This window comes from Podarcis liolepis (assembly GCF_965112155.1).
Source record: "Podarcis liolepis genome assembly, chromosome: 1".
NCBI lineage: Eukaryota > Metazoa > Chordata > Lepidosauria > Squamata > Lacertidae > Podarcis > Podarcis liolepis.
In genome coordinates this window covers 62435247-62459749 of record NC_139554.1, presented here as the reverse complement: position 1 = coordinate 62459749, position 24503 = coordinate 62435247, and the positions used below count along the sequence as shown (strand labels likewise).

General features: G+C 42.1%; 1 protein-coding gene across 1 annotated transcript; it reads left to right on the top strand.

Annotated features, from left to right (window-relative positions):
• The first annotated feature begins 225 nt into the window (after positions 1-225).
• On the top strand, positions 226-23396 carry SLC5A12 (solute carrier family 5 member 12). Its single transcript, XM_083464214.1, has 15 exons — positions 226-857; positions 3116-3181; positions 6060-6111; positions 6741-6808; positions 7820-7974; positions 8858-8998; positions 9679-9808; positions 11060-11148; positions 12312-12424; positions 15288-15355; positions 16607-16693; positions 18086-18261; positions 18754-18857; positions 20320-20450; positions 22758-23396. The coding sequence occupies exons 1-15, from the start codon at positions 501-503 to the stop codon at positions 22920-22922; spliced, it is 1902 nt and encodes a 633-aa protein (XP_083320340.1). The 5' UTR covers positions 226-500; the 3' UTR covers positions 22923-23396.
• The last annotated feature ends 1107 nt before the right edge of the window (positions 23397-24503 follow it).

Genomic DNA, 24503 nt, shown 5'->3' with positions numbered 1-24503 from the left:
AGATTCATAAATCTCTGTGTCTTAAGCCCAATGAGTGCTCTCACATTGTCACAAATCTTACAATGCTCACATAGAGCAATTTCAACATACTGTTTGATGGCCGCCTAATTTATTACATGAAATGCTGACCAATCTGGATGTTAGTCAGTCTGTTTGAGTAATGTTTAACCCGAAATAAAAAAGCTTGTCAGATAAAAAGGGTGTGAATCCTGGAATTCCTCCTTTCAAACCGTTATTTCACAGAGCTTTGAACACTTCTTTGACAAGACAGGTAATAATTGCATGGAAAGTCCCTTTAATCCTGCCTGTACAATAAATCTCTGCAACTCTCGAGTGAACCAAATCTGAAGTTTCTGCTGCATCCTGGATTGTACTCTTGATTTTAAGAATATAAAATCATCACATCATGGAGATGGCATTTCTTGTCTTGTTTGGAGGCTCAGTCTCTTAAATGAACAAAGGGACAAATAGATTTGACTAGAGCGCCACGCATTATCACCATGGCCTCCTTCATCCCTCCGAAGGTCAACAATTTTGTCGCCTGGGATTATGTGGTCTTTGCAGCACTCTTTCTCATTTCTTCTGGCATAGGAGTCTTTTTTGCAATCACAGAGAGGAAAAAAACCACTTCCAATGACTTCTTAGTCGGCGGCAGGCAGATGACTTGTGGACCAGTAGCTCTGTCACTCACTGCTAGTTTCATGTCAGCAGTGACTGTGCTGGGAACGCCAGCTGAGGTGTATCGGCATGGGGCTTCCTTCATTCTGTTCTTCATCGCATATATGTTTGTCATCATTTGTACTTCAGAACTTTTCCTACCTGTGTTCTACAGATCTGGCATCACAAGCACTTATGAGGTAAGCGCTTTTCACAAAAGTTGTTTCTGTCAAGACACGGATCTTGACATTATATTTGGAAATCTGAAGGCATTTTGACAACATTGATGCTGATTCTTTAAACATTCTAATCTTACATTGCATTGCCTGCCAAGCTCAGCATGGAGGGTGTCAACCTGTCTACATCAGCTGTCTCCAGTCTGCTACCCTCCAGATGTAGCTGGATTGCAACACTCATCTCGGACCATTGGCCATTCTGTCTGGGGTTGGTGGGAGTTGTCAGGAGGGTATCAGATTTGCAGTGGCTGGTCTAGATTAATGCGGTATGTGAAAATCAGTACAGTGGTACCTCGGGTTAAAAACTTAATTCGTTCTGGAGGTCTGTTCTTAACCTGAAACTGTTCTTAATCTGAAGCACCACTTTAGCTAATGGGGCCTCCTGCTGCTGCCGTGCCCGCTGCAGCAAGATTTCTGTTCTCATCCTGAAGCAAAGTTCTTAACCCAAGGTACTTTTTCTGACTTCGCGAAGTCTGTAACCTGAAGCGTATGTAACCTGAAGCGTATGTGACCCGAGGTACCACTGTAATGACAATAAATAGGTCTGTGCTTTAGGTAAATTTAAATAGGCTTCTAGTTCTGATGGAAAACCCTTTTTTTATTGATAAAGGTTATTAAGGGTTTGATGTGGCAATTTTATTATGGGCTGTGAGAATCTATAAAACAGGAGAATGAAAGAATAAGGAATATCCTTCAGTGAATGAACATCTTAAGATATGGCATGTTAAAGAAACGGCTTTATAAACCTGGAAAGAATGAGATATGGTTATTCGCAAGATTTTTTAAAAATAAAAAATGTACACAATTAGGCCTTGCCTGGATACCAGATCAATAATGATTCTCTTTCAGAACAGCTATTTTTGATACTTCCTGTGCTATGAACATTATATAGGTTCAGTTGTTTGGAATAAAGAGATAGATAGATCTACAAAGTGTACCATTTCTGTAGCTGAGTGTTGTGATATAGCTGACAGCTTGTATCCATACTTAAATATGGATATGTAGTATCAAATCCTTGATATAGGGTGTAGCAAGGCTGGCTGAGGTAGACTGAGGCAGCCACCTCAGGCAGTGTCACTACAGTGCTCTGCCTGCCCCTGTTGCTGCTGCTGGAAAAGTGAGGAGACATGGCACTTCTCCTCACTTCTCGGGCACCACAGCAGGCAGCACCCACCTGCCTCCCACAAGAGAAGCAAGGGGAAGTGACTGCAGCGGTGGTTCCCAGGTTCCAGCAAGAACTCATGCACAACTCTGATAAGCAAGACTTTGGGGGGAAGGTGTTTTGCCTCAGGTAGTGCAACAAGATGGGCGGCCCATGGGGAAAAGACAGTTTAAATATGTAGGTACAGAACTGCTGTAAAGCCAAACTAGATGTGACGTGGGATATCCATAAGAACATAAGTAAAGTCCTATTGGATGAGGCTGAAGACCAATCTAGTCTAGCATCCTGTTCTCACAATGCCAACCAGAAGCCAATGGGAAGCTCACCAGCAGAACCTGAGAAGAACAGCCCTCTCTCCTCCTCTGGTTTCCAGCAGTAGATATTAAGAAGCACACCGTCTCTGATGCTGGTGCAATATTACCATTGTCACAAGTAGATGCTGATGGCCCTTATCCTCCATGAATTCACTTAATCTACTTCTAAAGCTGTCTAAGGTGGTGGCCAGTATGACATATTGTGCAAGCAAATTCCAAAACTTAACTATGCTCTGCCAAGATGTGCTTTCTTTGTATGTCTCACGTCATGTTTTAATATAAAGAGAGGGAGAAAAGCCTCTCTTTCCCCATGTTCTTATGTGCTCATCAGATAAAAGGCACATACAACATTGATACCTGTCTTTTTTTAATTCTACAAAGCTAATAGCAATGCATTCTCCCTCTCTTGTGGAATTTAGATTGGTGAAAGAAAATAAATAATAGGCTAAACACTGTCTCCCTGATCTTTAAAGCTGGTATGTAGGGCTGTTAATCATGCATATCCCATATCCCATCTACTTTGGTTGCGTTGATTTGGACATTAAATCACTTAAGACACCATTAGAGATTTTTTTTAAGAAAGCAGTCCACAGCCATTCAAATTAATGAACACACTCTGACTTAATTGAAATATGCATTACACTGTTTTGTATATGTGTACTGTTTCATATATGATTTTGTTTATTGAGTAATATCAAATATGATTTAATACGTGTTGCATTTACTCTATTCATCATTTCTCATAGTACTTGGAGTTAAGGTTTAACAAGCCCGTTCGCATGGCTGCAACCATGATTTATATAGTGCAAACGGTAAGATATTTTATATTTCAATGAGTGGTGTATGTCATGGTTTCTAAATAGTGTGGAGATGATCCGGTATGTGTGGCTCTTTTTTGCCCATATTCCTATTTTTGTCTTTGAAACAGCTGACACAGGATGTGATCGAGAATGTTCATATGTGCATGGAGAGTGTCTCTATCTTAGATGAGGATGGGAAGTCCTTGCAATTCTGGACCCTAGGTTACTATTTGGAAATGATCAGTATTATTTCTCTGGGGGTTTAATGGTTTTCTTTTTAGTAGAAAGCATCATTTGAGTCTAACTCTTCCTTGTCCTCGGGTTGCCATGGAATTCTGCATACAGCAAGAAGATTTCCTCTTTCTAAATCAGAGAGTGGGCCTACTGGAATCAACTGATGGAAACTGATCAGCAAGATCATCCTACTTTGCATTTATGTAGCACCTTTGGGGTGCTCAAAGTATTTTAGATGCATTAGCTTTCCAGCTGCATGTCAGGAGCAAGGGAACAGTGAACTTCCTGCCTCAAGCCAGGAAAGAACCACTGGCTCCTTCTTCCCAGGGACACAATGTATTCTGTATGGAAATTTCTGGCAGATCTCTCAGAGTTTCTGTCCAGAATGTGGAATATTCCACTGTTGTCAAAGACTACACTCATGTCCAAAAGCAGACCGTGCTTCATGCAAGTTCAATGCCAGGAGCCTGACAGACTAATGACTTTTTATTTGTTTTAAGATTCATCCTGAGGAGAAATAGTATGGCTTGCTTCAGCACAGCAGGGAACATCTGGCATTATTTGCACATTGTGTGCTATAAAGAGAACACCCTTCCCTTTTCTCCTTAGAATTGCATGGCAGCTTCTAAGAATGTTCCCTAACATTGCAATAATAGCCACTTCCTGGAAGGAATCCAAGAGTAATCTTCACAAATCACATGGGTCACAAATTGCCAGCATAGAAGGAGGACTCTGTTGATGTCTAAGGTAGTTTGCAAAGCAAGTGTAAAGCTTAATTGACTTTACTTAGTGGATAACCAGATACAGATGTCTATTCAGGGAACTCTCTTGTTTCCCAACACAATTCCACCTTCCAAATGAATTCCATGCAACTAGATAGCACCAGCAATGCATTGAGACTTAGATGAACTGCTCACCTTACAAAACGTTTAGGTGATTGTTTGGAGAATTCTACAGAACTGTCAATTGCAGTTCAGAGCGAGGTGCTAACTTCCTGGGGTGACACTATGGGTGATACCCAATGCAGACTAGACTCACCGAAGTCCACTGATTTCAATGAGTATACTTTGAACAACACTTATGTTGGATATTTGTATCATTTAATCAGTAGCAGATGGCAGAGTGGGATAATGGAGCTCACTTGACAGCTGAGTTGCAGCTTCTTAACAGGGGGAAAGGGGGAGGTGGCAAGGAGGTTGCTGCTGTGCAGATACATTGGCAGAAGCACCAAATTTGCTCTGATAGTGAATTTGCCATTTAGCAGAAGGGAGGGGGGCAAGATGGTAGAGAGGTCTGTGCAGTGGAAATGCATTGGCAGGATTTGATCCATTGGTGTGCTTGAACCATGATGATCTGCCTGCCACCTTGTCCTTCCCCCTTCTCCTGTCCTGTAAGCAGCAGATTTTGGAAGGTCAAGTGACGCCTGCCCCAGCCCCCAGCCCCCAGCCCATTTGCTCATGCATTTAATACTATTTCGTATCACTGATACTACAAAATGAAATGTGGTGTTGTATGCCTAGGTATGTTTCTTTAAAGACATCTACTCTGAAGGTTTAAGTTAAAAGCAACTTGCAATGAATGTTGCCAGGAGTAATGGCCAAATGTTTCCCAAATTGGCATTCTGATTATGGGACTCTCTCACACCAGAAAAATGGCTGGCATCTACATGGTATGGTTTTTGACCCTAGCTAAAGGCATCTCTTTCGACAAAGGCAGTTGAGGACAGTTGATCAGTGTTGCCCATTTGTAATGAGAGACCACTTTCTGTTGTTGCCTTGGTCTGCATTCAATGCTAGTTTTAATGGGTTATTGTGTTTTATAGTTTTTATAATTGTATATGTATAAACCACCCTGAGGTGGTCAACTGAAGTGCAAGCCTAACCATGTCTACTCAGAAGCAATTCCATTTTTTTCAATGGGCCTTACTCCCAAGTAAGTGGGCTAGGAATGCAGTCTTAGTTAGTCTTTAAGGAGCCACAAGACCTTTTCTTCCAAATCCCTTTGAATCCTTTTAAGTGTTATTATGATCAATATTTACTTAATTTTTGATCCCACCTTTCCTGCAAGGAGCTCAGCATGCATGGTCTTCTCTCACCTTTCACGCTCAGGGCAACTTTATGGAAGTGGGCTAGACTGAGTGATGGGTCACTGGCCCAGATGAGTTTCATAGTTGAAGGGGATTTTGAGCCCCAAACTCCTGGGGCCTCATTTGACACTTTAGTCACTGCTCAACACTGCAGTTCAGACTGCTGTAAATATTCATTGTTATAAGCAGAACAGCCATTTGCTCAGGTAGAAGCAAATTTAGATCACTGGCACTGCAAGCAACTCAACTGGAGATAGTCATATAAATTTGGGAAATGTGACGAACTGAGATGATAAAAAAGAGTGAGAGAAGTTGTGTTAAATAACTTATCTCTGTATTCGCATGCATGCATCAATACATGCTCCCCTTTGTGTGTGTGCATCAGTGCTAGCCGAAGTGAATATATTTATATGAATGGAACCACAGAATCTGGGGCAGCGAAGAATCCCTGTGCCCTTTGTTTTGCTTCTCTATTAGTCTTGGCTCTTTTCTATGGACAGTTGTCTATTTAGAACTGGTTTAGCCCAGATTCCAGTTTGCCTTTTTCTTATTCTTTCTGATCCTTTGCAGATTCTTTACACTGGAGTAGTCGTCTATGCTCCAGCCCTGGCTCTCAATCAAGGTGAGTGTCCAGGCCAGCATGCTAGAGCTTTGCCAATTGTCACAATGCAAGAACTGTAAAGCAGAAATGTGAACACCAAATGCTCTGAAAAGATCTATGTCTGCTCCTGTTACCTTCCCATTGGCAGCTCTCACCCTTTTTCTATGCAGGATCATGTTATTTATTTGCTAGGTTTTCCTTTTGCTAAAAAGTAACTGGAGGAGATGTGCGCCCAACGTGCTACTCAAGGTCTTGGCAAAGGTCCCAGTTTAGCATAATGATCTAACACCATGTCATGTACTTTGATACTTTCTCTCTTTGCACCCTTCTGTCTTAATGTCATGTGTAATGTGAACAAGGACAAACTGATGTCTCTCAAAAGGCTATAGACTTAGGCAGTCTGACACTCCATCATTTAGCTTCTAAACCAGATTTGGTCTGTTCACCAGAGTAAGGAATTCTCTGCAAATAGTATGCATCATTCAGAGAAACAATAAAATTGAACTTCTCTTATAAAGGATGTAAAAGGAGGTAATGGAAACAGATAAATAAAAGCTGTGTCTTTCTTTATTATCTAAAATAAATACATTTTAGATTTCATCGTGTCCCTAGATGAACCTTGCCTAATTTTATTTCCTTTGGTTTTGCAGTGACTGGATTTAATCTTTGGGGCTCAGTATTTGCAACAGGAATTGTTTGCACCTTCTACTGTACCCTGGTATGTACTTGACATACAGTTCAACTAAAAAAGCTTATATAACAAGGATTTTATAATTCATATTCATATTTATGTTAGTGAAGAAAAATATGATCCTGTGCTTTTGTGCGCAGTAAAGGAGAACTTTCTCATCATAATTTGTTTCAAAATACTCTGTGAAATTATCAGGGCATGGACGAAGTCTTTTGGTTCAGATAAACAAATAAGTGATAAATTTCAATATAGCCTACAATCCCTGTATAGGGAAGACTTAATGTTTTATATATGTTGGAAGCCACCCAGAGTGGCTGGGGTAACCCAGTTGGATGGGCGGGGTACAAATAATAAAATTATTGTTATTGTTATTATTGAGTAATACACATTCTCCCATAATCAGAGGATGGAATCTGAATTACAATTTCCCGGGATTAAGCTTCCCTGAACACAGTGGCACATCTTTCTGAGTCAATAAGAATAAAATTGTGCTGTTGCTAATACAAAGGAGGTGATTCTTTCATATTCCCTTATGCTGGGGGAAGAGGACATGAGTGGCCTTTCAGATGTTTTTGGACTCCTTCAGCCATAGCTGGCATGACTAAGGATGATGGGAACTGCAGCTCAAAAACATCTAGCAGACCACAGGTTATGCACCCCTGTCTTACGCAGTTGCACATAGGTAGCAATTCTCTAGAGCCCTTACCTTGGAGTAAGTCTGATGGAACAAAATAGGACTTATTTCTGAACAGACTTGAACAGGTGTGTCATGCTAGTTGACTAGCTGAACAGAATGTTATGAAAAGGTATGAAAATCACAAAGACACATTTTTTAAACCTTCCTGAAATGGTAACTTTTGCAGCAAATAGCAGAGCCTCTTGAGAATTCAGTACTGCACTAATTGCATTCTTTCCTCTCTCTGTTTCTGCACTAAATCGGTTTTCAACATGACAAGATCTTGCTAAGATCTGAACTTTGATTGGGCTTCTTCCTGTAATAAACACAAAGTACATATAGTTTCTCTCTCTTTGTCTTAGGGAGGATTAAAAGCGGTCGTCTGGACAGATGCCTTTCAACTGATTGTTATGGTGATTGGGTTCGTAACAGTATTGGTTCAAGGAACTATTAAGAATGGGGGCCTCACAAACATTTGGGAAGATGCCCAGAATGGCTCACGCCTCACTATATTTGAGTAAGCAGAATGGGTTCTCATACTCAGATCTATGGACGTGTTTGTTCCTTTGTCAATAACAGTATTGTTAAAAGTGGCCAGCAAGGATGGGTCTATCATCGTCTACTGTATATGGACAGACTGAATACTGAAAGGTACTGAGGAGTGTTGTGGAGTACCTTGGGTAATAAAAACAGCTTTAAAAAGTTTAAAATGGCACAGAAAATAACAAAAAATGAACTGATGGCATTCAATCATTTCTGGAAACTGCAGATAGTGTGGTCCTGTCATATCTTGAAAGGAATGCTGGTCCATAGAACAGGGGCAGCCACACTAAAACTCATATTTAAATTATTAAAACTTCAGCACAAGGATTTCCACTTGCACAACAAGACTTCCCCTTCTCCCCCCTCCTAAATGTGTCCTGGAAGCTCTCCCCAACCCATCCCCCAGAGGAGTTTTGGGGAGAGCACAGGGTGCACACAGAGAAATGGGGGGGAAATCCCATTTCACAAGCAGAAATCCTTACATCCGTGAGACATGGTAATTGGATACCGCCTTCAGTCAGGATCCAGCTCATTGTCTGTTTCATTGTGGAGATGTGTATTTCTTTTCCATTAATAATTTGAGGTATTATAGCTGGGAAAATGTTGTTTAAATGTTGAGTCAATTCATATTTGAAGTCCCTCCCTCAAATAATAATAATCAAGGAAGGGATTGTGCATGTGGATTTACAGAGACCTTACTGCTGTATTCCTAGATATAGTGATGCTTTTTCAACCCAGTTTAAGTAAAAGGGATCTAAGTATTCAAACTCTCTCCAGGATTGCAGCATCCTAAACTAACTTAAGGTGTGACATGTGGAGGCTAAATGAGTTGTCACCATTGTGTCTCATTTATGTAGCTTTGATGTTGATCCCCTGAGAAGACATACCTTTTGGACAATTGCCATAGGAGGGACGTTTACCTGGTTAGGAATCTATGGAGTCAATCAGTCCACAATGCAAAGATGCATTTCCTGCAAAACTGAAAAGCATGCCAAGGCGTAAGTAGGCATTAAATTTAGTTCCAAACTGGAACATAACTAAAGAGACATACTGGCAACTGCCCATTTATGTGGGGAAGCATGCACAACTATTTCTGTGAATTTCTACGAAAACATATGTGGGTGGAGGGGGCACACTCATCTTATTTACTGTACAAGATGGCCAAGGGATCTTTATTGTTGTTAACAGAATGGAACCTCGAGACATCCTATTGTCTAAAGGCCATGGGATAGAACAGAAGTCTCTCAATACCACTTACTGTGACCCATTTCCTAGGAAGCACTGGGCCCCCTGTATCATGGGTGTCTCCTAAGTGCAGCCCAGCCAGCCATTCAAAAGCATGCCATGGTCAATGTTAACAAAAGCCACTGAGAGGTCCACAGAAAACCAAGAGGGTTTCACTCTCTTCATCCATTTTCCAGCACAAGTCATCCACCCAGGAGACCAAAGCTCTTTCTGTCCCCAACTTGGGTTAGAAACCAGACTGGAATTTATATATTTTCTATTAATTACCAGTGTACACCACTCATGTACATACAGCCAACATGACTGCCACTATCTTTGAAAAAGGGGCACTCACAGTTTTTGGACACATCTTCTTCTTTCTTTCTTTTAAGTAGCAAACAGGAATGACTTATTTTTTAAGACATATAACCCCTTTCTATTTTTCTCTCTTCAGTGCACTGTATCTAAATTTACTGGGGCTGTGGGTCATCCTGACATGTGCAGTCCTTTCAGGATTGGTGATGTATTCCCATTTCCAGACCTGTGATCCTTGGACGGCTGGTTTTATTTCAGCACCTGATCAGGTACAGCAACCAATCAGATACGTAAACACAATGTGACATTTTTAATATTGGATGTATCCGAGAATACACATCTGAATCTTGTTGTTTCCCTTACTGAAATTCACCCTTTGCTGCACTTCTAAAACTGCACTTCTAAATGTTGCTAGAGGGTCAGGCTTGGTGGTACTCTCACCAAATGAGGGCAGATACACATCATGCCAGGAAGGCTCTTAGGAAGGGTGATGCCAAAAATGGGATAGAATTATAGAATTATAGAATTGCAGAGTTGGAAGGGAACCCGAGGGTCATCTAGTCCAACCTCCTGCAATGCTCCCTCTGCTTAGAAACATCCAAGGAAGGAGAGTCCATAACCTCCCAAGTGAGTCTGTTCCACTCTTGAATTGCTCTTACTGTCAGAAAGTTCTTCCTGATGTTTAGCTGGAATCTCCTTTATTGAAACTTGAATCCATTGGTCTGTGTCCTACCCCCTGGAGCAGGAAAAAGCAAGCTTGCCCCATCTTCCATGTGATTTTTATTCTTAAGATATTTGAAGATGGCTATCCTATCTCCTCTTTGTCCCCTCTTTCCTAGTACAGACTTCCAGTTGGGTACATTATAAGTGAGGGAGTCAATTCATATGGTCGTATCCAATGCACTTATTCCATTAGCTCAGGGATGTACACTTGTTCAATGGAACTTTTCCCTCCTCCCTTGCATGTATTTCCCTCATATTTTTAAAAATATAAATTTATACCTTGCCTTTTCCCCAATGGGATTCAAAGTGGCTTCAGTACTACCTAAATACAGAGATTAGTCTGGAAAAATAAACTTCCCATCTTATTAGTTCTTCAGTAGCAGCTGCATCTTAGAAATTTCCTTGAGAGAAAAACCAAGGTGGGCTGCACTCTCTTAATAATTGCCTCAAATGTAATGTTTTTCACTGTTATTTGTATATCAAATGTTTTGTACCAGGTTATATTGCCTCACTGAAAAGATATTTCGGATTGGTTAAGCATCACCTCACCTCACATTATATTTAATATGCCATACCACCCTGTGATCTTCAGATGAAGGGCGTTCTAGAAATTTAATAAATAATAATATAGATAAAAACAAGAACCACTATAAACATGGGGGGGGGGGAGAACAACCATTAAATAACAATCAACATTGACCGACTCTACTTTGTAGGGTCCCCACAGAACAGCTTTTTGTGCCATAGAGGAGTGAATAAACTTTCCTAACCTTCCTTCCTTTCTTTTCTGCATCCAGCTAATGCCGTATTTTGTTATGATCATCTTTTCCACAACCCCTGGACTGCCAGGATTATTTGTTGCATGTGCCTTCAGTGGAACATTAAGGTCTGTGTTTTAACTGGGTTGCCTCTACTCACATTTTGTCTGCTGCACTCGGTTTTAATGGAGGCAAAGCAATCAGAGCATCGCACAGGGGTTTAGTGTTGGTGGGGCTGCTGCTCTTGAATCTGCCGCATCATTTCTCTCACTCTGCCAACTCCGTCCCTGCAATGAAATGCTGCAGTGCTTTGTCTTTTCGTATGCAATCCAGCACAGAGCTTGTCATGTGCTCTGGCAAGCAGATTTCCACATATTTTTTCCTCATCCTATCAGCAAACCACAATATGATCTCTTAGGTACCAAACTATCAAACAGTGATTTTCATGTTAAAAGAACCTCCGGTGTCAGGAAACATAGATGAGCGTCACAAAAGTTAAGCTGGTAATGGGAAAATATGTCACTCTTACTTCCCTGTCTATTTCTGGTGGAAGATACTGTATCAGTCAGGTGTTTGCGAAGAGTAAAAATCAGACAAGAGATGGAGGCAAAAGGTACCTTTCTGAATAGGCTGTCAAGGGAGGTGGGGGTAAATTGGCGTAGTTAACCTTGTGCTCTCTGTGTTCATATATTTTTTATTTTTAGGTGTGTGTGTGGGGGGGGATCATGGTGTAGTGATTGTGTTGCTGCTCCCCATTCTGTTTCATGTAGAATGACATCTTATCATACCACTAAAAAGGCTTTCAAGCAGAGGTGATGTAAAATCGCAACCTGCATATTAAGTTCTCCTCTCACACAGACATTCCTAGTTATCAGAGTTGTGTGAATCAGCCCTCAGGATTGTTAATATCCAAACCAGCATACTTCACAGCAGTGCAACCCACTCTGGGACCTGTAGCTAAATTTGCTCCCACAGGAAGTAGTGATGGCCATCAACTTGGATGGCTTTGAAAGAGGGTTAGAGAAATTCAACGAGGCCATCAGTGGCTACTAACCACAATATCCATGTTATATGTTCATTGTCTGAGGCAGTGTGCCTCTGAATGGCAGAATCACAAGAGGGAAGAGTGCTGTTGTGCTCAGGTCCTGCTTTCAGGCTTCACATAGGCATCTGATTGGCCACTGTAAAAACAGGAAGTTGGACTGGAGAGGCCATTGGCAGGCTCTTCTTATGTTCTTTTGTGGTTGTGATGCAGCCAAAGTCCTCACAATGTGTGTTTTCACTTTCACAGCACTGTGGCTGCAAGTATAAATGCTCTGGCAACTGTCACATTTGAAGATTTTGTCAAGCACTGCTTACCAAACCTCTCTGAACGTACGAGCACTTGGGTCAGCAAAGGCTTATGTAGGTACAGTAAATGGATTTGATTCTTCTGAACTGTAAGGCCACAAATATGCTACTAGATCTATTGGGCAAAGCGCCCCTATTACTAAAATTAACAGGTCATTTGCATGATTCCAATAGATTACAAATCTTGCATTCTTTTTGAACTCCTTAATATTACCATGAAGGTGACTGTTAATTTGCCTGTCTGATCAGTTTCCTTGTATATTATAGGCCTGTTCAGGCATTAAGTGCTAGGGAGCATATGGACACAGAACAGGCTCCCCTCCACAGACCTTCTCCCCAATGTATGGAAGGTGGGAGTGGAGCATCAGTGGGAGAGGGCCAATAAACAGGTTCCCACTTTCCATTTCACATGATTTTTATTGCATGATGCATGATACTGGAATGGGGTTTACTGCCCATGGATAGTTATGATGTCATCACTTAATGGATATTTGGCCATTTAACCTCTATTGTCCTTGAGTTGATTTTTATTGATAATAGTTTTAGAGTAATATTGCCTGAGAAGATGCTGTAGTAACCACATACAACCATGCAACTATTTTTTATTATTTTGGAGTGAAGTGTTAAGAACATAGCATACCTAGTCCGACCACTGGCCCATCTAGCTCTGATTTTGTTTACACAGACCAGCTTGACTGAGGGACCTTGGGGTTATAGTAGATAGCTCAGTGAAGAGGTTGACCCAGTGGGCAGCAGCTGTGAAAAAGGCAAATTCCGTGCTAAACACCATTAAGAGAAGAACTGAAAATAAAACTACCAATATCCTAATGCCATTGTACAAATCCATGGTGGGACCACATTTGGAATACTGTGCACAGTTCTGGTTGCCCCACCTCAAAAAGGATATTGTGGAGTTGGCAAAGGTTCAAAAAAGGGCAACCAAAATGATCTTGGAAATGGAGGCATTCTTCTATGAAGAAAGGCTGCAGTGTTTGGGACCTTTTAGCGTAGAGCAGGTTTTCCCAAACTTGGGTCTTCAGCTGTTTTTGGACTACAACTCCCATCATCCCTAGCTAGCAGGACTAGTGGTCAGGGATTGTGGGAATTGTAGTCCAAAAACAGCTGGAGACCCATGTTTGGGAAACCCTGGTTAGAAGAAAGGTAAATAAGAAGTGACATTGATAGAAGTTTATAAAATTATGCATGGCATGTGGAAAGTGGATGGAGAAAACACTACAACTCAAGAACAGCCAATGAAGCTGAATGCTCAGGGCAGATAAAAGAAAGTACTACTTTGCACAGTGCATAAACCAGCCTTTCTCAACCTGTGGGTGCCCAGATGTTGTTGAACTACAACTCCCATCACCCCTAGCTAGCAAGGCCAGAGCTCAGGGGTGATGGGAGTTGTAGTCCAACAACATCTGGGGACCCACAGGTTGAGAGTCACTGGCATAAACTATGGCACTCACTCCCACAGGAGACAGGGATGGTTACCAACCTAGATGACTTTAAAAGAGGATTAGACACATTCAAGGAGAAGACAGCTATCAATGTCTAGTAGCCATGATGGTTATGCCTCCATAGTTGGAGAAAGCAATGCTTCTGAATACCAGTTGCTGGAAACCACAGGAAGTGAGAGTGCTCTTGTGCTCAAATCCCGCCTGCAGGTTTCCTAGAGGTACCTGGTTACTGTGAGAACAGGATGCTGGACTAGGTGGGTCCTGTACCTGATCCAGCAGGCTCTTCTTATGCTCTTATATTCTTGAGCCATTCCTCATTTGCAAAAGTTAATTAATTTACACATGACTTAATTGGCCATTGGCCGGCCTTGAAAGTGAACTGAAACAAGCAAAGAAGCAAACCCGATAGACCAAATAAATAAATAAATAAATGTCTGGCCTGATGCCAGTGCAACATAAGATTAGGCTAATAAGATGGCTGAACTTTTTATCCCATGGTACATTTAATGATTTGTGCTCCACTGCTACATGGTGTCCGTGCTGCTTCTATCAAAGCAGCAGATGAAAGAAACCACAACTTGATACATAGTTCATCCTTTGTATTTAGAAGGTCTGGGTTTCTATCCCTATCATGTCCAATTAAAAATATTTCCAAATGTACCCTTGGGAAGATCTTGGAGAGGCATTGTTAAGTAGGAATAGATGGTCCTGAGCTATACAAACTAACGATCGGTTTATGTTCTATAAGTAGCTCAGAGCAACCTTCATCTATTGCATCTGACTGGGACCCCCTAGATGTTATCAGAGCCATGTTTCCATCAGCTCCAGACAGCCTGGCTAATGGTCAAGGATGGTGGAAGTTATTGCCCAGCAGCATCTAGAGGGCCCATCCTTGATCTACTGAGGTATCATGCACAGCAGTTTTCAGGACTGCACTGTGCTGAGCTGAAATTCATACCATGAAAAATTTGTCACACAGTCAAAGAGCTACTCAACGGTCTCTGAATTCTATAGGACATGGTTTTGTTCATATTAAGCTTCAGCTTTCCATACAGATGTTATTGACACTGTGAGATGTTAAGAGGTTTAAGAAGAATACAGATTATCTTTTTCCATAAAGATGAGGATAAGAACGTTTATACACACTCAGAATTAAGCTGCAGAATTAACTGTGTTGGCTTCTAACTAGGAATAATTGAAGTTTGAAGGTTTTTATTCCCCATGTTCTAAAAATGTCATAGATGACGTGTCTGGAAGAGAATTCCAAGCAAAGGGCATCCTTCAGTACTGACACCAGTAAGCAGAGTAATCGAATGAATAGACCCCCAAATGGGCATATATCAGATTGCAGAACACAGGTTCAGAATCATGGAGATCTTTCATGGGTTAAAAATCTCACAAGAGTGCATCTAAATGTTCGAGGCTATAGCTGATGATGGTGGACAACTCTTTTTCAGGCATAGTATTTGGAGTGATATGTACTTCCATGGCCGTAGCAGCATCGTTCATGGGTCCTGTTGTGCAGGTAACTACATATTTTAAGATGTTTGGTATGAACTGGAGCCCCTGCATGTATCAGGAATTTGTGTTCTCTCCCATGAGAAGTGACAATCCAGCACCTTTAGTACACAAAGTTTGTCTGGCCACAGGAGAGACCAGAGAGCTCCAGCCCAAAGGGAGCTCCACATGCCCATGGGTCTGCTGCTACTAGGAACCCCTGCTTGCATTCATTTCTGCATTAATTCTTTTCCTTGTGTGGATAAGCAGGATGAAATATCACTCTTCTGTTTGGTCAAAACTAAGATCCAGTCTTTTTCTTAATCTGAATATGTTGAAACAAAATGGGATCCTTGGAGATATGAGCAAATACCCAGTCCAGCAACCCTCGTGTGTAACAACGGGCTGGAGTTTCCAGTATCGTTTCAACTTGTAGGGTCTGCCCTTGAACAAGCAAACTGTTGGCATTGCAAGTTAGACCCTGAGGAGTGCTCTCCCTCATGTTCATCAAAGGGCCTCCTCAATGCACAGTGGATATCCAGAAAGATTATTTTTACATGCTTTCAGGCATTTGTCTGGGTCTCGAGGAACATGCTGTTAGAACTGCTAGCCAATTAAGGAAATTATTAGGTGCTTAATGATATAATTGATTAAATCATTGCATGTGATTTATTAAATTTTGATCTATTGATTAAATGTTGCATATGAAGTGGAGGGAGAAATCATGCTTCCTATGTTTTAGATTAATGGTGGCTGACCTATATTGCTGGGCTTCAACACCCATCAGTTTCAACCAGCAAAGTCAACAGTTAGGTATGATGGGAATTGTAGTTCCACAACATCTGGAGAGCCGCAGGTGGAGAATATTTTTCAGCATAAAGGCTGCATTCTCTCTTGGGGCTGCAGGAGTAGTGGGTGGGGCCAAAGCCACACACACTCCTCTTCCAACCATCCACACTGATTCTTATCTCAAGAATACATTAGGGGCACCTATTTAGTTGAGGGTGGAATGCGCTGCCATAATGTATTGGTTCAAAAGGCTAATTCCCTTTCCATACCTTACTGTTTATGGAGGAAATATAAGAACTCCTTTCTTTTAAACTTGAATACAGATTTATTTATTTATTAACTCTGTCAAGAAATGGTACACAAAGAAGAAATAGAAAAAGCATGTTCTCTGAGATAAGAAATTGAAAGAACCATTATAGAAGGATGCTGCAGAGACATGTGATGACAATAAATAGCTTTCTAAAGCTTCTCCCGTGCTTCCTTTCAACAGGCTTCACTTAGCATTCATGGGATGTGCGGGGGACCTATGCTGGGATTATTTACACTAGGGATCATTTTCCCCTGTACCAACTGGAAAGTAAGTAATAAGAATCACATTTTCAAGACAGCTCATTTCACTTACAATATTTGTTCTTGCCAATCAATCAACCAATTAAAGCAATTTTTACCGCACTCTTCAGTGAAAACTCTCCCAGGGCATCTTACAGCAATCAGTCATGAGATAGTTTGTGCCCTCAGGTTGGCAATCTAAAAGACATAAAACACAAAATGGAAAAGGGATTGAGAGGGAAGAGGCAGGAAAAGAAGAGGCCAATTTAGGCATTAGATCTTAGTTTCAAAGTTCTTACAGTGACCAGCTGGATTAGAATCAGAGGAAGCCAAAAGGTGGTCTATCTGTGGCATTACTTTCCATTTCTCTCTGTGTTGCAACCTGACGGAATGCTTGCTGCTGGGTGATAGATGATGGAAGGAGCAGCCGGATGGAGCTGGATTTGCAGCAGAGCTGCTTCCTTACTAATACTCTGCTGCATCCTGGTGGAGTGGCTGTTGCTGGAGAGGAAGGCGAGGAAAATCCTGGTGGAGCTGGTTTCTGAGTAACACTGACTGATTGGCCTGCTGTTATTACTGGTTTTAGTGTTGGTGCAAAACCAAGCAAACACTGCATATGAAAAACATACAATAACCTGGTTCTCATTTAGTTTCCCCCCATAAACACATCATTTCATGAAGCAGACCACTAAGTGGGGTAATTCTGTATGGTTAAGGGTTGTAGTACACCCTATATATTAGCCATGGGGGACCGTTAAGCCTGTGGCTCATATTAGCGCTAGTTGGGGACCTATTCTGGCTGTATTCCCCAAGCCACACCAACCTGTGTCCCATGTGGGATAGGGAGCCTCCAAGTGCAATCCCACTTCTTCTTTGAAAGCAGGGCTTGCTGTTATTGCTGATCAGCTGATTGACATTGATAACAAGCCCTGCTGTGGTCAGCTGCACTGGGAATTTCAGGAACTCCCTAGTGCAGCCAATCCCTGCCCAAGCAGGGCTTGCTGGCAGCACTGATCTGTTCATCTGTGCTGACAGTAAGGCCTGCAGGAGTCAGCTATGTTTGTAAGTTCCTGATAGTGAGCTTCCAATGCAGCCAATTCCTGGTAAAAGTATAGGATTGCATGTCCCACTTTGGGTAGGCATCTTCTTTTGCAGCCCAGCCCAAGTTCAAGCTGAGCTGCAAAGGAAAAAGGAAAGAACTGGAAGTGCAATTAGACGGTACTCCCAATTCTTTCCTTTGAATTTGGGTTATTTGATATCATCCATGGAGGGTTTAGGATTTGGTCTATTCCCCATTGTGATATGGAAATGTGCTCCTTGAGATGAGCAACCCCTTTTCCAGCTGGTAATGCTGGCAAGCACTTTACCCTGTGACTCTCCAATAATACTGTGTATGTCTAATTTTCTTTTGTGATTTAAGGGTGCTTTGGGAGGTCTCCTTACTGGAATCACCTTGGCATTTTGGGTTGGCTTTGGAGCTTTTGTGTACCCTGCTCCAGCTGCAAAGGCCCTTCCATTATACCTTTCCACAGCTGAGTGCATTGTCAATAATACAGAGACTGTACCAACTATGTTCCCTACCTCATCTCCCATCAGGTAAGATTCTCTCTCAGCTGCTCTCCTTCCAAGTTACAATATGGAGACAACTGTGATTAGCAGTAGTTTTTAAGCAAGTGTGGTTGGCTACAGAATAGTTTAATTAGAAAGTGCAGCTCTTCCCTTTGCTACTATTTTGTTGGGCTCAATCCCCAGCTATATTAAAATCCTGGATTTCTCAATTTATTTCATTGAACAGCACTGGGGACATTTACAAAATGCCATCGAGTTTTTAAGGGGCTATTGGGATCATCTCCCCACCTCCCACCCCATGAATTATGGTGGGTTGTTTTTGTTTTGTCCCATAATGATTCTCCATACTTCTGCAAAACATGGGCTTCTGCTGAGTCTTCTGTCCTTGCGTGTGGGTGTTGCACAATGGTGGTCATTCTGCTCTGGAGCTGGGAATTAGAAAGTGATAAATGATAAATTAACCAATTCTTGCTCAAAGTGGTCATACATATTGACTGTCCCTCAAATTTATCATCCTAGGCCACATCTGGCAGAGACGTGGTATTCTCTCTCCTATCTTTACTATAGTGCTGTTGGGTGTCTTGGATGTATTGCTGCAGGGCTTCTGATCAGTTTGGTTACAGGTCAGTTCATTACTGGTTTTTGTGGTTCCGGACTCTGACATTGTTTTCTTCTACAAAATTGATACTAGCTTTTCCATAATAATAATAATAATAATATTTTATTTGTATCCTGCCCTCCCTGACCAAGGCCAGGCTCAGAGTGGCTAAGATCATAAAAACAACACAATAAGCATAAAAACAGACATCAATTAATTAAAATACATCTTAAAATGAATTCAGACAAGTTAAAATCCGGGCAGCTGGCAATTATCAGGGTAGAATTGAGAGTGGTTAATAATTGCCAGGACCAACTGTTTTCACTGATCATACAAGGACCTGAGAGTGGGTTGGGGGCCTCCTTCGGGCTTGATTTATACAAAGGAAAGTAAGTCAAACTGCATCCTGTCCGAAGGCCTGGTGGAACAGCACCATCTTGCAGGTCTTGCAGAAAGATGTCAAATCCCGCAGGGCCTGGTCTCTTGTGGGAGAGCATTCCACCAGGCCAGGCATGGCTGAAAAGGCCCTGGCTCTAGTCGAGGCCAGTCTAATTTCCCTGGGGCCCGGGATCTTCAAGGTGTTGTTAGCAGACCGTAAGGTCCTCTGTGGGGCATACCAGAAGAGGCGGTCCTGTAGGTACGAGGGCGCACTTTGAAGTGCACAGGATGATTTGCATTTAAGTGAGCTGTATGGTCTCAAGGCTGATTCAACTTTCAGTCTGAGCTTCAGTTTCTCAGAACTCATTTTTTTGGTGAGAATTTTTTTGACATTTTTCATTTTCTTGTTCTCCTAGAAAATGAAGGCGACTTTGCAGAATTTTATCTGAATATTCTCCACCATTTGTGTGTTGAGGGGGATGGCCACCAGTCCCCCACCCACCCATTTACCCACATAGTGTACTAAAAAGTCCAAGATATGATAATGCAAAATGGTGGCCAGGTAGACAATGTCATTGCTGATGCTGCTGATACCAAACATCCCGCCCAATCTTCCGCCATGGCTGCTAGGCTGTGGATGTGGTGGCAGCTCTGCAAAATCTCATGGGCCCAGGTTGGGGATAAGGATCTCAGCTCTTCCCCAGCATTTTGTTAGCCTTTTTCTGGAAATCAGCAATAATTCCAATTATCAAAGAACGGCTGATCAAACTAAAACAGGCAGTTGAAACTGACAAGTTGATAAAACACAGAGATCAAGCGGAATGTGCTTTACAGATTATTATGTAGCAGCAGAGGAAACTTCAGGTTTAAGGGCAGAATGCAAATTCTATAAATAAGGTTCATTACAAAAACCCCCCACCCCAATCCAAATTCCTAGTTGAACTGGGGGAACATGGACTCTATTCATTTTGTGCTAGACTAGTCAGCATGGTTATAAAAGAATAGATTATGTATTGCTTCATATTATCAATGTTTTGCATAGAATATTATTATACAAAATAAACAACAGCATTTTGATAGATGCTTGACTCTTACTTTCTTCTGCCAAGGTCCAAATAAAGGAGAAGATATCAAGCCACTCTTAATTCGCCCTGTCTGCAACCTGTTTTGCTTCTGGTCTCATAAATGCAAACACTTGTGCTGGTGTGGAGTGGACCATGATGACAGCAAAGCACTTCACGTGAGACTCTTTCCTTATAAGCCTCCCCATATTTCCTGCAGTTACTGGACTCTGGACTCCATTAAACCCACAAGCCCATTTAGGCTGAGTGCATTATCATAATATGTGCTTCCAAACCTGATAACAGAACTGTCAGGGTTGCTTCCAGATCCTAGCTCACCGAGGATCACGCTAGCCAGCGATCATTAAATAAAAGTCTTTATTGAGTTACAGTTTCCATTCTCAAGCTGCTGCGTGCAACTCTACGTCTTATGCTTAGATCGGCGAAGTTCCGTCTGAATCTCTGCCCCTTGTACACTAACTTAATATCCTAGCCCTGCTCCACCTTTTCCGCCTGACTATTCTTCTCTGGGTCCCTCTGCCCCCCGGGGTCTCTTCCTTCCGGGATTCTTCTGACGCTGACCCCCCGGACCCTCCTGTCTCCTTGCGCCGGGCTTTAGGACCTGGCTCCCTTTCCGGGCTGCCTACTGCGCCACCTTCCTGTGCATTTGAACTTGGCGCGCGCGCCCAACCTTCCACCTTCCGTCTAACCGTCTCTTCGCTCCCCGATGGAGGTGTGGCCACTCCTGACTCGTGCCCTCCCTCCTGTTGTGAGCTGCCAGCGCTTGATCCCTGGCGCCCTTCCTCTTCCCTGCTCTCTGGCGGTGACGCTGGTCCCGATTTCCAACTGCTCCCCTCTGAGTCCCCTCTGGCTCTATCTTCCTGGGGTGTCCCCCTAGTCTCCCCCCTTGCCCTGGCCACTGGTGCTCCTTTCTGTGAATCTTCTGATTCACTGGAAAGACTCGGAGATCTCGGGTCGTCGTCATCACTCATCTTTTCTTCTGCCTCCTCCCCCTCGCTCTCTGTTTCCTCCCTTGCCCTCGCCTCTGCTCCTGAACCCCTGACAAGAACTTATATTTTTAATGCCACCTGTATACCAGATCAATTCACCATCATGAGAAACTTGTACAGTGGGTTGGTTAACACAATCAGCTGGGAGCCAGCACTAATTGAAATGCACATTTCATGGCAATATGGCCAATATGGTCCAGTGTGCTACTCTTCCGAATGGAAATACCTAAGAGGCAGGTTTCTTAAGGGATACTAGATTGAGGATTGCGTTGTCAGCTGCTTGCTGCTGAAACAAACACCATTAGAGTAACCCCCCAGTAGCAGTTGAGTATTTAATGCAATTTGGTTGCCGATGGAAGAGACAATTTCAAGCACTCCCATAGTTCCAGAGTTAACAGGAAAGAACATATTGTTCTATAATTCTGTTGGACAGCAACATCAGTTTTCCAACCAGGATAGGATCGGGGCTTTTTTTTCCAGCTGGAACTCATCAGAACTGAGTTCTATCACCTCTTTTTCTAGAAAAAAATGGCCTGTATATGATGATACATATACAAGCATAAATTTACACCACCTGTTGCTCATCTGTTACTCATAAAACACTTAGAATAACATATAATTGAAAAAAGCTAAGCAGCACCTTGTTTTTATTTTATTTTTTGTAAATTGCAATTGCTAATGCATATGATCATCATGGAATATAGGTGTTGGTGAATGTCATCTATACCCCCCCCCCCCCAAAAAAAGACTTTTGGCACAAGCCATATCTAGAAAAGCTTTATCCCAAATATTTTTTTGTGGTTCTTAAATGTGTAGCTGTTCGTTTATATGCCAGCAAAGGAACTCACTAGCATCAGCCCACCCTCCCAGGTTTCATTCACATCCCTCTCAGTTTCCATAGCTGCTCCCTCTACAGCTTCCCAATCCTTGTCTTACAGTTTATGACCTTTTTGTATGTATAAGGATTCCTCCAGAGGAGCTGTTTATTCACCGTTCATTCTTATTTGTTTATGGGGTGTGTGTGTGTGCGTGCGCATAACTATGGCCATTCATCCTGCATTTGTCCTTATTTGCTTGTGGGGTATTTATGTGTTTTCCATTCATCATTTATTCATCCCAGAGCATTTCCCCATTACTTTCCAAACCACACACAAAAAAATCTCATGTGTGTTTTAAGTGGATTTGTTGTTCTAGAGTGCTATAGAATCATAGAATTGTAGGGTTGGAAGGGAGCATGAAGGTGATCTAGTGCAGGAATCTTTTTGCCCAACATGGGGATTGAGCATAAGAGTCTTAGACTCTACCATCTGAGCTATTTAGCTTCCTAATAATCCACTTTAAATGTGCAAAGTTCTGGTATGCACTTGTATACTCACATTCATATGCGTTTGGGGCCATTACAAGTGGGAATGGAAACTAATCCACTTCTTGACTTAATTGTCCTTCCTTCTTCTTCTTTTTTACATTATTTCTCAGGAGGGATCAGAAGATGAGCTGCATAAAGGTCTTGGAAAGAAGGCAGAAGCAAATGATGCCCTTGCAAATGGATTCAATAAAGAAATGCTGAGTCACTTACCTGGTTACAACCCAAGTGAAAAGTCCTACACTAATACAAGCATAGAGACGGAATCTTACTTTTAGGATGTACAGGAAATAGGTCATCCTGCTAACAATAGGAATGGCATGGAATTGTCCAAACTTTAGGAAAACAAATCAGTGGCACTACTAGTAGCCAAGGAGGCATTTAATTATAATTTAGTAGAGGGTTAGCAGGTGCATTTATTTTTATTTTCATGAGTCATTTTATAACACGGAAACTTTTTCTAAGACTCAGTGGTGGTGAATGTGGCGAGAGAAAAGATGGAAAGACATATACATGTGTGTGTTTTTCAGGAAGAATGAAGCATGCAGTTAACTCTTTAAAAAGTTTTTTTATTTTAATCCCCTTTTATTTTTTGCCAGTGCAACTTGGGTATTCGTCTCCCATTTGTCTTAACATGGAATTCTAAAATATGAACTATGCTGCAGATGCATATTTCCTGACCAAACTACAGTGTCATTGTAGAGTTTTTCCTCTGGAGTACCATAGGTTGCCTAATAAAGTACTTGCAGAATTTGGTGTGATTTAAAATTCATTATGGATTTTCCCATTGTGGCTGATCAGAGAAACTGTGAAAAGATCTTCAATGACTGAGCTCTTCAGCAATATTGTTTGTTTTAGGGGGGAAGGGGTGACCTGATTATTCTATGTACCCATTTATTATTACTCCTGCTGTGTGAATGCTCAGTAATGCTGTGAGAGGTTTTACTGAGAATACTAAAAACAGTGGCAAAGCTCTGCAGGGAAATTTTGAAATGTCCCCTTTCACACTGATTTACCCTGCCATACATGAAACAATGGTTCTATATTTCTGGCCCCTTATTAGGCCCCAGACTCTGAGCAGCTGACAGGTCTCTGATGCAGAGAGGGAGGAACCAACTGGATTAGGAAGGACAGCAGTGCATACTACGTCTGTGCCCAGATCCAGACCACAACACTACCTGTGCAAGGAAGCCCTGAGCCTCCATTGGCCAGGAGCAAATTGCACAACTGGTGCTGAAGTCGGACCTCCCAGAGGCAGCACCTTCAAGGTAGATGCTTCTTCATACTGGGGCCTCGCATTCCTCTGTACCTCTGCAGCTTTGCAGGCAACCCACAAGGCCGAGCATACTGAAAATCAATGGAGTGCTAGGTTTAAAGGAAGAAGTATCCTTTTAAGACTTTGAACAGTTTGGTAAAGGGACCAAGAAAGATAAAAGTCCTCAGTTGAGCTCCAGACTTTGTAGAGCCACATTTTATGCCTGGAACTGTCCAAGGTCTTGCAACTCCAGCCTGACTTGACCTGCCACCAGCTGACAGACTAAGGCCGGGGTCAGTAAACGTTTTCAGCAGGGGGCCGGTCCACTGTCCCTCAGAACTTGTGTGGGGGGGCTATATTTGGGGGGAAAATGAATGAATTCCTATGCCCCACAAATAACCCAGAGATGCATTTTAAATAAAAGCACACATTCTACTCATTAAAAACACGCTGATTCCTGGACTGTCCATGGGCTGGATTTAGAAGGCGATTGGGCCAGATCCGGCCCCCGGGCCTTAGTCTGCCTACCCATGGGCTAAGGGCTAAGTTACTTCTGTTGTGTGAACTGAAGAGTTGTGCAAGAGTTGCATTGGTAGAAGAAATA